This window comes from Enoplosus armatus, chromosome 2 (assembly GCF_043641665.1).
Source record: "Enoplosus armatus isolate fEnoArm2 chromosome 2, fEnoArm2.hap1, whole genome shotgun sequence".
In the NCBI taxonomy this organism is placed as follows: Eukaryota; Metazoa; Chordata; class Actinopteri; order Centrarchiformes; family Enoplosidae; genus Enoplosus; species Enoplosus armatus.
In genome coordinates, this window is record NC_092181.1 from 7,265,843 (window position 1) to 7,279,207 (window position 13,365).

Sequence of the window (13,365 nt, forward strand, 5' to 3'; positions counted from 1 at the left end):
CTAAAATTGTACTTAAGTACAGTACTTGAGTAAATGTACTTTGTACTACAACCTTGCACTTAACACTAGTGCTATCAAGCCATTTAGCCATACATTAGTAAAAAGCGATGAAAACTGACCACAGTGATGCCAGATTTTGCATTTTTAAATGCAATTTAGCAGTACAAATAAATGTGTTTTGGCTATTGGCGTTAGCTAACCATTTGAAGTTTTGCTCTGACATCGAGTCTTTAGCAGTACAACGTGGATGGATCTGCTGGGAGAGCAACACAAGTAACCTCAGGTCATGAAGAAGTAATGTATGTGTGTAGCACAGCATATGGGGTCCGAGATGCCGAGTGTCGTTCAAGTCATCTCACGTCTTGATTGGCCGTCGAAACACAAACACAACGCAAACGTTTAAAAACTGTTTGACCTTTACTTTACCAACTGTCCTTGCCAATCTCTTCCTCTCTTAACTCAGGGACTCACACTCCGACACATTCTGCCAAAATCCCTTGAATTTAGCCTTGAGGCTCCACAGGTGCATACACTCAGAGAGCTGCTCTTTCAGACTGATAGTTTTACACACACACACACACACACACACACACACACAGCTAAAACAACGTCCAATGAAGTGATTGTCCAGGTGTTCTGACTGTTTGCATTGCTGTGAAGAAACAGGTAGTTGGCATGGGATGGGGTTACACATACTGAGCGCTTTTAAAAACAAGACAAATAAAGGTTTGATGTGTTTTCGTCAGCTACAGTCTGTGAAATATCTCTGCTGCAGTGTGCTGACTGTATAAGAGCTCCCCCTTGTGGCTGCTTTATGGATTTCTCTGCTGTTTGTGCAGGATTATGAAGTTCCATGTGGCCAAGAAGAAGTTTAAGGAGACACTGCGTCCCTATGACGTCAAGGATGTGATCGAACAGTACTCTGCCGGTCACCTGGACATGCTGTGTCGCATCAAGAGCCTGCAGACCAGGTAGGAATGACGACAGACCGCATGACAACAACAGCTGACACTTTTCATTCCTCTAGTCTTTGCTGTCTAACTAGAGCCTGTTTGACCACACTGTAACCGATTTATCTGTATCCTGGTGTGTATGCGTGTGTGCATGTGTGCACTCATACCTTATACATGCATGGGTATGTTTGCGTGTTACGCGGATGTCTGTGTGTATGCATTTTGTGATTTTCTGCGTATGTATGTGTACCTCTGCGCGTGTGTCTGTGTGTGTATGCGTGTGTTCCCTTTGCTTCCCTCGCAGGCTGGACATGATAGTAGGCCCACAGACCCTGAGCAGCCGAGCCAAGACCTTTTCCTCCCCCTCCCTGCCTGTCTATTACAGCCAGGGCAGAAAGAACTCCACCCAGGGGTCAGAATACCCCGCCCCCCCCCTTACATGTCATATGGGTTCAGTTCTCTTCTCATTCAGTCAATTCAGGAGGTGGATTGTTCTTGAAAGGATGAAAAAGAAAAATCTGGTTTATGAGACAAAGTTTAACTTTCTTCTTTGAGTTGATTGATCCGGAAGTGAAACGAAACCCTTTCCCACCCACTTCTGTCCTGGGGATGAAGTCACGCACTAACAAACACTAACAAAAGTCTACAATATGTCAACTTTGGTTTTTATCTAAAAATCTGTTGAAGTCTGGGGAAACTCTGGGATCCTGATACTAATTTATATCACACAGACGCATCCTCTGTAACACACACATACAAACTCAATTCTTAAAGCACAACATTGTACGCCGACCTGCTGTTGCTGCTGCAATACTGACCCCTGCTGTTGTTGACTGTTAACTGCTGCCTGCACTCCATACTGGATCTGAAACGAGGAGTGCTGCTGATTTGGAGATAGGATTGATATCCAGAGAGTTTTCAACCACATGTCACAGTCTTCGTCAACGGATGGAGTTTGCTCTGCGGTCATGGCGATGACTCCGTTGTCATCACACGATGATACCAGTTGACACGAGGCCGTATACTGGGGCTGAGATTGCGATCCCTGCCATCTCCATGACAACTGTGCAGCCTCCATCAGCTTAGTAAGACTGTGAGATGTGGTTGGAAGCTCTGGGGAAAAGTTAGTAAGTGAGTTAAGACTGCTGCTGTTTTTACGGTCATGAATGAACTTTCGTGCTCAGCTGTATCAACATTTGTTTTGAGCTCTGTGGGTTCATTGATGGGTAGGATTTAACACACGTAGTAAAGTAAATGCGTTTCCATCCATCAGCTCCACGCATTCTCAATTTACGCTTAAAGTGGAAACAAAGAAAAGTTAAAATACTGCAAAAAAAAGTTTGGCTGAGTGAATGAAAGCAAAATGCCACAAAGTGGTAATGGAGACAGGCTTGGCTAATAAATCATGAAGCAAGTGACTTAAAAGTCAACCAAGGCTGTAACATTCCTTAAATTATTATACGGGACAAACAAATGCTATATTACCATCATGTTTTTACGTCATGTTGTTGTGCCCTAATCTTCTGCAGTGGTTTTATAGCACCTAACTAGACAATGTGATGTGCTCAACTCCTTCATTTCGCATAACAGTAGTGGATGGAAATGCACATTCATTCATGAAACATTTGTACCGCTGTGCAAGACAGCAACACAACAAAATTATGTTGGCACTCCCTGATATTAGTACTCTTCAGGGAGCACCATGCCACTGGGTCCATGCGCGCTGCCATTCCTCCTCAGGAATTCCTCCATTCGCATTTTCTTTTACTGATTTTCCGGAACTTTGGTTCAAATTCTCAAGAAACTTGGATGGAAACCTGAACACCTAAAGTGTTAGCTAATCACAAAAAGAGTAATTTCTTAGAATTTCTAATTATTTGCTCAATTAAAACACTTATTGTCTGGCATCACCACATCAAGTGGCAAACTACACATAAACCAAGAGGTATAAAAACACACATTCAAGAAAAGACACTTTTAGATGCAAGTCTGGTATGGTGTTGAAGGGTCTTGTCAAAACTTTAAGCATTTATTTCTGCAAAATGTTGCTGGCATTATAATTGCATGGCATTGCCTTGGCTTACCCTCTGTTGAATTTAACCCTGTTCATTGACAAAGAAATTGTATTAACCCGATTCTACTGAACCTCACTGGACTGAGCAAGAATACGGAAGTGCTAAATGAGACAAAGACACTGAATTTGTGATGCAGAACAAAAGGAATGCAAGATTTTATTCAGTATCAGATGAAGCAAACCTCTTGTTAACTGTTAACACAAAAAACACATTTAGTAACATGCCATCTTTACAGCACACAGTATTTGTCACATCCAGTGAGGAAACCTCTCATTTGTCTGTATTTGTTGGGAAAGAAAATGTGCTTACCGTAATCTATTACTCTGTTGCAGTTTCAACTTTCCTTCCTTGCTGTGGGCTTTCTCATGGATTTCTACTGTGTCACTTTTTTTGTCTCTGTGTCATTAATGTCTTATCGTGTTTGAATGTGCTTGCGTGTGTGTGTGTGTGTGTGTGTGTGTGTGTGTGTGTGTGTGTGTGTGTTCCAGAGTGGACCAAATCCTCGGGAAAGGCCAGATCCCTCTGGATAAGAAGATTCGAGAGAAGCTGCTGTCTGATGGAGATATTTTAGAGGACATGAGCATGCTGGGTCGTGTCTGTAAGGTGGAGCGGCAGGTCAGTGTTCTGCTTCTTCTTTTATTCTCTGATAGTGTATTAAATAACCCGTCATTTCTATTTCCTTGTGTGAAGCATCTAGTTTGAATTGAATGCATCCTCTTGTTGAGGCGCAGTGGCCTGTAACTGATTGTCATAATAGAGACAAATAAGCCAGTTGATTACACCAGAGGCCTATGGAATATAAAGCAGTAATATATCTCTATAACACCATGCTAAAGGCTGCACTCATTTTTTGGCTTGTTTTGGCTTGAGAATTAAATATCTTGTGACACAGTGTGATCAGCAGGAAATGTGATTCGATTAGAATTAAAAAGCGTCAAGCGGGTGAGTTTTCTGTACAATTATTTGCTTCCTTTCCAGGAGTTCGATGAGAAGATTAACGCCAATCTCATGCCTGCGTATTAAGTGCAGAGCTGGACTCAGGACGCACTTAGCCTAGCTTAGCAGAAAGACTGGAAGCAGGGAGGAAACAATTAGCCTGGCTCTGTCCAAAGTTCATAATGAAAATGAAAACAATATGACTATTTAATACAGTAACAGTTTATCCGTCCCATCAACACTTACATGCAGGATATCCAGCTATAGTGGGGGTTGCCTACGTTCTCTGTAAAAGCACAATGATACTGTACGACAGTAAATGGGAAACGATATTGTGGGACGTATTCCATGTAACGGTGACCTAAGTTGCTTGAAGGGGAAAGAGCGCCACATACATTTCTATAAAAGCTTATCTTCGACTCCCGCCGCGTTCTGCACAGTGGTCCAACAGAAGAAGAGTGAACTAGGAGCTGAGCAACATTCACATGACCTGCGTCTGGCAATTTTAAGCAGGAACTTTGAACTTTGCTCTCAGGCTCTGCCTTTTCATTTGTTGCACAACTATTTGCAGTACTTTTTGTATGTAAAACCAAGTGCAACACTTCCAGGAGGGACTGTCTGAAAATATGCACCATCATACAAATAATACAAAACCTCTACAGATTGTGGCTTTGAAATGCCTTCCTTCCCCACTAGTTTCCTTTCCATGCCTTCTTATCTCCTCACTCCTGTCCCCCCTTCCTCTCCTCACAGGTCCAGTCGATTGAGTCAAAGCTCGACTCCCTGCTCGACATCTATCGTCAGGTTTTGCGCAAAGGCTCGTCTTCGGCCCTCACGCTCTCCTCTCTGCCCCTGTTCGAGCTGGAACAGACCTCTGACTACCACTCCTCCGTCTTCAGCAAGGACCTGTCCTGCTCCACCCAGGTCAGCAGCAGCGGAGCGCCTCCCCCTGGAGGCTGCATCACACGCTCTTCCACCAATTCCCACCTCTCCCAGGGAGGGCTCCATCTCATCCTGGCGCCGCCCAACGAGCTGAATCTTAACGCCTCCTCTTCCACACCTCCCTCCGGCCTCGCGTCCTCCTCTTTTAGCCCGTCGCCACTGCCTCATCATCATCACCACCACCACCACCACCACCATCATCACCCTCATCATCCCCACCATCATCATCCCCAGGCTCAGGCCACCACACCTGAAAGTGGCACTGATGAAGCTGTGGGGAGCTCTCCACCCATCCTCACCCCAAATAGTATCAGCAGCGGCGGGGGCGGTGGAGTCGGAGATGGAGTGTTTCCTCTTCTGGCAAGGCTTCCACCACCACCCCCTCCCAGCCGAAGTGGGGGTCCGAAAAACTTGCCACATGCGACCTCCACAGAAGCGCCGACTGACATGGAGGACTTTTGTGGAGGGTTAGGGATGCAGATGGAGGACAGCAGTGTTGGGGAGGACCTTGGCCTTGGGTTGGGGCTGGGCAGACTGGGGCAGCAGCTGCAGGGCAACTACAGCAATGGCAGGTTAAACCCTAAGGAGGAGGGCTCCTGGAGGAGACATATGAGCCTGGAGCTGCAGCCCCTGGTGCCACCTGCCCTGGGCTGCTGCTCTGGCCCCAGCCAGATGGACCGAGGCTTGGGCAAATCCATGTCAGTGCAGGACCTGATGCATGCCCCAGGGACTGTCCAGGACGCCCACCTCAGCCACAGCCTGTCATCTCCAAGCCCCAGTACAAGCAGTGACTCCCCCATTGGCTTCCACAGCTGTAGCCAAGATCCTGGGGGAGGAGGGGGTGGCGGTGGTATAGGCAGGAGCAGTGGAGGTGGATGGGGTGAGGAAGACCTCTTTATCAGCGACAGGGACATAGAGGCACAGGGATTTGACTTCCTGTCACTAGGGACTACTGAGGCCCACACCTACTCCTCAGAGCTCCTGAGGACAGGGAGCAGAGCAGGGGCAGGGTCCCAGGGCTCTAACCGCAGCCTGGCCAGCGGTCAGGCATCCTCGCCCTCAGCTGGCAGCAACGAATTGCTGAACATGCCGCACGTACGGCTAAAATAAAGTCGCCTCACATGTTCAGAGGGCACGCAAATCTCACCTCACAGAGACGGTTTTTATCCTTTTTGGAGGGGTGTGGGAGGGCGGGGATATAACAATGGGTCCTTTTTTGTTTCTTTTCATGTTGATCCATTTGATAAGAATCACAGTATTTTCATACAGGCTGATGACACGACATATCATTGCATGAGTTACTCTTTGTTTTAAAGGATGATCGACAAATCTGAGACAAAAGATGAAGGCTTGTATAATGGGAACACAGACGCCCAAAACCTGAGACTAATCACAACCAACTAAACTTGGTCCTGAAAGACGGCTGGAATATATGTGACCTTGAGACACAGCATGAGCATGTTTTCAGTCAAAGGTACTGAGATTAGCAAGCTACAGTTTACACTTAACAAAGGCATGACCACCTTACCAGAATACCACTCACAACTGTTGTAATGAACGGGGAAAAAAATGGGCCTTAATAATTAAATGTGCCCACGTATACAAGATCTATTTCCAATTCAATTTCTCCAATCGCATGACAGGCTTCCACATTGAAGTGAATGTTACCTCACCATTGCCAAACTTTTCATTCTCCGGTCTTGTCACTATTTCTTTTATTTCCATAGCATTCTGTCCATTTCAGTAAACCCGATAACCTCCTGAAGTTTATATCTTTAAATTATATGAATTACAGTGTATATGCAAGTTTTGGCTCCTAAACTACAGGTCTTGCATACGTAACATTTTTGCTGATTTTTTTTAATGTATTCTTTCTACAGTTTCAGACATCCATTAGTTTGCAATCATTTGCCATCCAGTAAATCAATTAGCAGACTCCTGAAACGTGCTTGAGTTATGTAATCCATCACAGTGAACAACAGGTCTTTTTTTTTTTTGTCAATGTTACATGATCATTGTGCGGTTATGCAGTTTAGCTTTGAAAAGTCTGCATTGCATTACCTCCTCACAACAAAGTCACTGTCACAGAAATTACTTGAATCACTTGAAACGAGCAAGTTTGAAAAGTCTGGTAACTGATTTGCATATCATACTGCCAGCATTAGACAAAATACGTCCAAATATGTGAAACACAGCATGAAGTGATTTGTAGTGAATAGGCTTAAACGTGCAAAACGACAGGATTGGTCCTTTCATTCTTTTCCTTTAGTTAAACTTTGAATTGTCAGGTATCTTATTTTGGAACTCTTTGACAACCATAACCTGTTACTGAGGAGTACGGCAAGAAAGCCCAGACAGAGAAGGGAAATGTCCGTGTTGCTGTAACTGCCAAACACAAAGACGCTTACCAATGTCACTTCTGCCAACTCTGCCAGCTCAATACATGCATGGACACACCTGTAAACGCACAAGTACAGATGAGAATGCCCATTTACACACACAGCCAGCTGTGGCGCTATATGTCCATTATGCTGTGGAGGATCTTAAGTACTCCAGAGGAGAGGAACAAGGAGCAGTTTATTTTCAGATCAATTATGCACCGGTCGGCTGGTTTTTCCAGCTGATGACAGCCATGGATTGAAACACATCTTGAATGTCATTTCTTGGTTTTAAAAAAAACAGTTTGATATTTTGTCAGAATGCGTGTCTTTGTGAGCTTTGTTTTGGTTCGGGAACAGATACACTGAAGAAATGTTCAGAAATCTAACTTTGTATTGCATTAGGCCTTTTGCCATCCTGTTTTTACACGAAAGGAAGATATTTAAATCACGGTTAATGTCTACTTTTTTTTCATACAGTGTAATGTGGGATTATTTTTGCTTCCTTGAAGTGGGCTCGCTGCAGAATGTATTGCTTATTTTAATATTAATATGAGCAGAACATCTATTGCTTGAACTGCTGAGCAGTGACATGGAGATGACTGATGACCAACTTCCTCTTCCTGTTGCATGGTACAGAATCAGGTGCATCAGGTGAGACTAAGTGGTTTTCTCCAAGTTGTAGGAAAATAATTATAGCACCACAAGACACAGGTAGATACTACCCATAAAGCATCCAAAGCCTCAGTGGTGAATAATCCCCCTTAGCTAGCAGTACCCTCAAGGAATTCTGAAGACCAATATCAAAGACTACAATATCTGTGAAGGAGGCTTGGGGTCAGTTTGCTTTCAAAAGTGTGGATCTTACTTTCCTTAAGATATTTAAATATATTTTGCATGAAGAGGTTGTCATATCCAAACCTGTCTATAACTGAGAATGAATGCCGTGTCATTAAGACGAATCATTATTTATGGTTCAAACTGATTGCATTGGAAGTAAAAAAAAAAAAAAAAAAAAAAGACCCCAGCTCTGATATGAAGTCTACAAAATGTGCAGTACATGCATTATATTGGTGCCTTGCTTTTGTGGTACATATTCACCTCCATATCTACAATTTCCTGAAAAGTGCATTAGGTTCCGCCAAACAGAAATGGTTGCACTGTCTTCATTTTCTCTCCTTGTAAATGTTCTGACTTGAGGCATTTTACGTATTTTTTTTAATTCAGAGATCATTTTGCTACTGGGCATAAAACGGGCCTTTGACATGTTAACATTCTGTCTCGTTCCTTTTAATTTATTTAAATTATGTGCACATATTTACACACTAGTAATAATCTCAGTTAAGATTTATGAAGCCTGTAATGTAATGAAAATGCAAGTGAACTTTTATTCTCATTCATCAATAAAGGAAATTGTATGAAGAGTTTGGTTTGGTTCTTCAGAGGTTCGGGTTCAGACTTGGCAATGATACCAGGAACAAAGACAAACTGTTTAAACATCTTTACTTTTCTGAACATGTGCTCACAAATAACAGTGATTAAGGTGCATGAGTTAAACAGCAACACGTAACATTTAACGGTGCTACCGCAAGGGAGCTCAAATTTCTGAAGCTTGTTTCATAAGGTGCAAAAACAGGGAACATGCAAGCAGCCAATCTACCGCTGGCTTTTTAGCATATCTCTTTTAAAGCTAGAACACAGAGCATTTCTCCAACAAACATCTGGCAAAAGAACATCCTTGCCATACTATTGTAGCTAAGCAGGTAAGTTTGTTGGCTAGATCGATAAGCAGCTTAATTCTAACTACAACGGTACACAACCAGGGAGGCGTGATGCAAATCTGTTGTGTTGTTCTGCCACGAACGGAGTGACAATAAAACCTACATATAACAGTGTGGTAACATGTTAATCACGAACAGCATGGTAGTTATTTTTTTTCCTTCGTCTGCTTTTGCGATGCATTGTGATAATAGACCAGACGCTGACTATGGTGTGCAGAAGGTGCGAGGTGCTAGTGTGTCTTCGGCCATGGTGAGCGTTTGGGGCAGCAGCCCAGTACAACGTTCATTTGGCCTTCTGCGCCTTCTGTGCGGACTTTGTGATCTTACCGCTTGTGGGGGCTTTCTTTTCCACGCCTTTAATCACTCCCACTGCCACAGTCTGACGCATGTCACGGACTGCGAACCTCCCTGACGAGGGATGATGGAAAGAACATTTGTTATCTCTGAATAAAATTTATGTAATTTCACAATCACTGTGAGTGAAACAACAAATTATGTTAGAGTTGCAGCATGACCCCGAAGCATAAATCCTGCTGCACGTAACTTACCCAGTGGTGGGTACTCAGAGAAGCTCTCCACACACATGGGCTTGCCGGGGACCATGTCCACAATGGCAGCATCTCCAGACTTCAGGGACTTGGGGTTGTCTTCGAGCTTCTTACCAGAGCGACGGTCAATCTTTTCCTTCAGCTCTGCAAACTTGCACGCGATATGCGCAGTGTGGCAATCCAGCACGGGGGCGTAGCCAGCACTGATCTGACCAGGGTGGTTCAGGATAATCACCTGAACAACAGCAGAGGCAGATAAAGGCATGTGCAGAAGCAGAGACTCATTAGCATGTTGTCATTTCGCAGCAGTGACGTTTAACTCAGTATCCTTTTCAAAGCTAACTCCTGTATGCAGACCTGAGAGGTGAAGCCGGCTGCCTCCTGTGGTGGGTCGTTCCTGCTGTCTCCAGCCACGTTGCCACGGCGAATGTCCTTGACAGACACGTTCTTGACGTTAAAGCCCACATTGTCACCAGGCAGCGCCTCATTCAGGGCCTCGTGGTGCATCTCCACAGACTTGACCTCAGTGGTCACGTTGACAGGAGCAAAGGTCACCACCATGCCCGGTTTTAGGATTCCTGTCTCTACTCGGCCCACTGGTACAGTCCCAATGCCTGGCAGAGAGGAAGATTATTGACTTCTATAGAGACAAGTGCCAGTAAAAAAACTGCACGACTTAAACAGATAATTCCAGCTTCAACGGCCTGCATGATGATTTCTATAACACAGCGCTCTGGAAAAAGGACACTCACTTTAGGAAATAAAAACCCTATGGGAATTCTTTCCAGTCCTCATTCAGTTCTGCTCTTTTTATCACAAGGTGCTCTCATTCCAAAAATACTTTCAACATATAATCTGGTACCACTGGCACTTTAGAAGAACTTGATAATGGGAGCACTAACATTTCAGCAGTTTGTTCTACCACCTACAAATCGCACAACTATCAGCCTTACAGCCACTCACACCAACAACGCCCTCACCTCCAATCTTGTAGACATCCTGCAGAGGCAGGCGAAGGGGCTTGTCAGTAGGGCGTGTGGGAGGCTGGATGGCATCCAGAGCCTCCAGCAATGTGGTGCCTGAGGCATTACCATCTTTACGGTTGATCTTCCAGCCCTTGAACCAGGTCATCTGTGGAGAGGCAGGTTTACTGTGACTGCTTGCAGTGAGGCGACTTCAATGGATTTTCTGTATTTGGTATGGGCAGCAGCAGGGTGCAACTCCACTGCCACGGCTCCCACCTACCTCCGTTCCAACCAGCCTGTACACCACAGGCTGCTGCTGTCCACTTAGTGTGAGCTCATTACACAGCTAAATAGAGTGGGCTGTAGCTCAAAATTATTTGCAGCGGCAAAGAGTTGTGTACATTCACGAGAGCAACAGCTGCCCTCCCTCTTCTTGCCGCTACGGCCAACCTTAGCAGCCAGAAGGTGGTGGCGGCAACTGTTCATTTCAAACTAATTAGAAGCCCAAAAGCAGAGGAAGACTGAAGTCTCAGTGAAGATGCACCATTTTATATCTAAATATGTATCGCTCACTTAAGATATAGCTCCCAACATATGTGGTTCATATGAAGACATACTATCCTTATTCCAACGTATCTGTAAATACCATCAACATATCATTTCACTTTGGGTCTCAGCAGACTCACATTAGGGCTGGGTTCCAACATGTTGTCTCCGTTCCAGCCAGAGATGGGCACAAAGGCCACAGTGTCAGGGTTGTAGCCAATCTTCTTGATGTAAGTGCTGACTTCTTTCACAATCTCCTCATAGCGCTTCTGGCTGTAGTTGGGCTCAGTGGAATCCATCTTGTTGATTCCCACAATGAGCTGCTTCACTCCTAAGGTGTAGGCAAGGAGGGCATGTTCACGAGTTTGCCCATTCTTTGAGATGCCAGCTTCAAACTCGCCCACTCCTGCAGCCACGATCAGCACAGCACAGTCGGCCTGAAAGGAGTGGGGAGAGAGAGAGATGTGAAAAGGTCTTTCCTCATTTTCTCTCTCTATCATGCATTTCTTCATTTTCTACTTTTCTATCCATTCTCGCTCTACCTGGGAAGTCCCGGTGATCATGTTCTTGATGAAGTCCCTGTGTCCTGGAGCATCAATGATGGTGACGTAGTACTTGCTGGTCTCAAACTTCCAGAGAGAGATGTCAATGGTGATGCCGCGCTCACGCTCGGCCTTCAGCTTGTCCAAAACCCAGGCGTATTTGAAGGAACCCTTTCCCATCTACGGGATGTGGAAAGTAAGATAAAGACTTAACATCACAATATCTTTGATATATGCTTTTGTCCAAAGCTTCTACTAGTGCCATAGCTGCGAAAAAAAGCATGTACGGTGCCAGATGCAATCAAACTCTAAATAAACTTGCACGTGTGCATCGTGGCATCTTCATTACGCTCTACAGGACACTTCCATAATATTTTCTTGTCTAAGAAATCCTGAGTCCCTACTGATGGTAGTCATAAAACTCAGTACTTTAGATTGTATTACATTTACCTCATAGAATATGAGTATATAAAAGCTCTGGCAGTCAGTATCAGTTTGTTAATTTCAATATTGGAAATGTTTTAGAAAAAATTCATAAATTACACATGATGGATATTTTCAAAGTAATAAATAACTTTACCTAAACATAAATATTTGTGAGAGCTTGTTATGTTGATTACAATGACTTAATTCTACTGACTAAATTCCAACTTTTTTTGATGTATTTTCAACTTTTCATGTGTGCTCTAGGTCAGGTGGCAATGAGTCAAAATTAGGAAAAAGGAGTTCACCTCATGTAATTAAAAAACAGTGACAAGATACACACTTGGGATTCCACATGTCGATTATAAATTCCTTAGACACCCACCAGTGAACTGATTAATAAACTTGTGCAATTCATTAATTCTGTTTTGTAGTCATAATGACCAAAATGTCACTGAAAGTCATCCTGACAATTGGTCTACCACTCTGCTTTGCTTGTAATTTGGAGAAAGTAGCTACAGGCTATCTGGGCTACAGATGAAACTAAATTTACAACCACCACTTTGCCCAAATGACTAAGCAATGCAAAAAAGCAAAAAAGTTTTTGCTGACAAAGTTATTGCATAACCACCTAACAATATAGTAACAAGACACAGAAATAGACATGACACTTACACAAAACAGGATGCTATTGCACTAGAGCACCTGTGCGAAGTGCAACATCTCATACACAGTAGAAAGGCATAACAAAGATCATATTTTAAACTCAAGTGAGAACAATATGAATCATACCTCAGCAGCTTCCTTCTCAAACTTCTCGATTGTTCTCTTGTCAATGCCCCCACATTTGTAGATGAGGTGGCCGGTGGTGGTGGACTTGCCTGAGTCGACATGTCCTATTACCACAATGTTTATATGGAGCTTCTCCTTCCCCATGGCAGCTCACCCTGGAAGATATGGTGAGATCTCAGCGAACACGAATTAACAACATGCAGCAGGCTAAATGAGACAAATAACCCATACCTGTGTAGAACCATAACTCCTTCACAGACACTTACACCGGGATTGTACTTGCAGCGTTGGATGTTAAGGCTACTGTTGCCAGAGTGTAGAGGGAAGACAAACATACTTCCATCGTACATAATGAGTAACAGCACAGTAATTAACCTGTGGAGAGAAGGTATTTGTTGTTCAAAAGCTAATGCCGTGTCAGTCAGACACGTCACCCCCTATTGAGCATGTTCTGCAGTGGCGTAACTATAGGGAGCAATGGTGA

General features: G+C 44.0%; 2 protein-coding genes across 2 annotated transcripts in view; one reads left to right on the top strand and one right to left on the bottom strand.

Annotated features, from left to right (window-relative positions):
* Window positions 1-6,016, top strand: part of LOC139291804 (potassium voltage-gated channel subfamily KQT member 5-like) — a 100,640-nt gene extending 94,624 nt beyond the window's left edge. The window contains exons 13-16 of the mRNA XM_070913914.1: window positions 840-971; window positions 1,258-1,365; window positions 3,517-3,643; window positions 4,718-6,016. Coding sequence (XP_070770015.1) covers window positions 840-971; window positions 1,258-1,365; window positions 3,517-3,643; window positions 4,718-6,016 — 1,666 coding nt within the window. The remainder of the gene's footprint in view (window positions 1-839; window positions 972-1,257; window positions 1,366-3,516; window positions 3,644-4,717) is intronic.
* A 2,775-nt stretch (window positions 6,017-8,791) lies between these two features.
* LOC139296484 (elongation factor 1-alpha 1) lies at window positions 8,792-13,025 on the bottom strand. Its single transcript, XM_070918896.1, has 7 exons — window positions 12,882-13,025; window positions 11,667-11,846; window positions 11,265-11,561; window positions 10,594-10,744; window positions 9,971-10,227; window positions 9,614-9,848; window positions 8,792-9,473 (listed from the first exon to the last, which is right to left on the bottom strand). Exons 1-7 carry the CDS (start codon window positions 13,023-13,025, stop codon window positions 9,349-9,351), a joined length of 1,389 nt encoding a protein of 462 aa, XP_070774997.1. The 3' UTR covers window positions 8,792-9,348.
* Window positions 13,026-13,365: the final 340 nt, after the last annotated feature.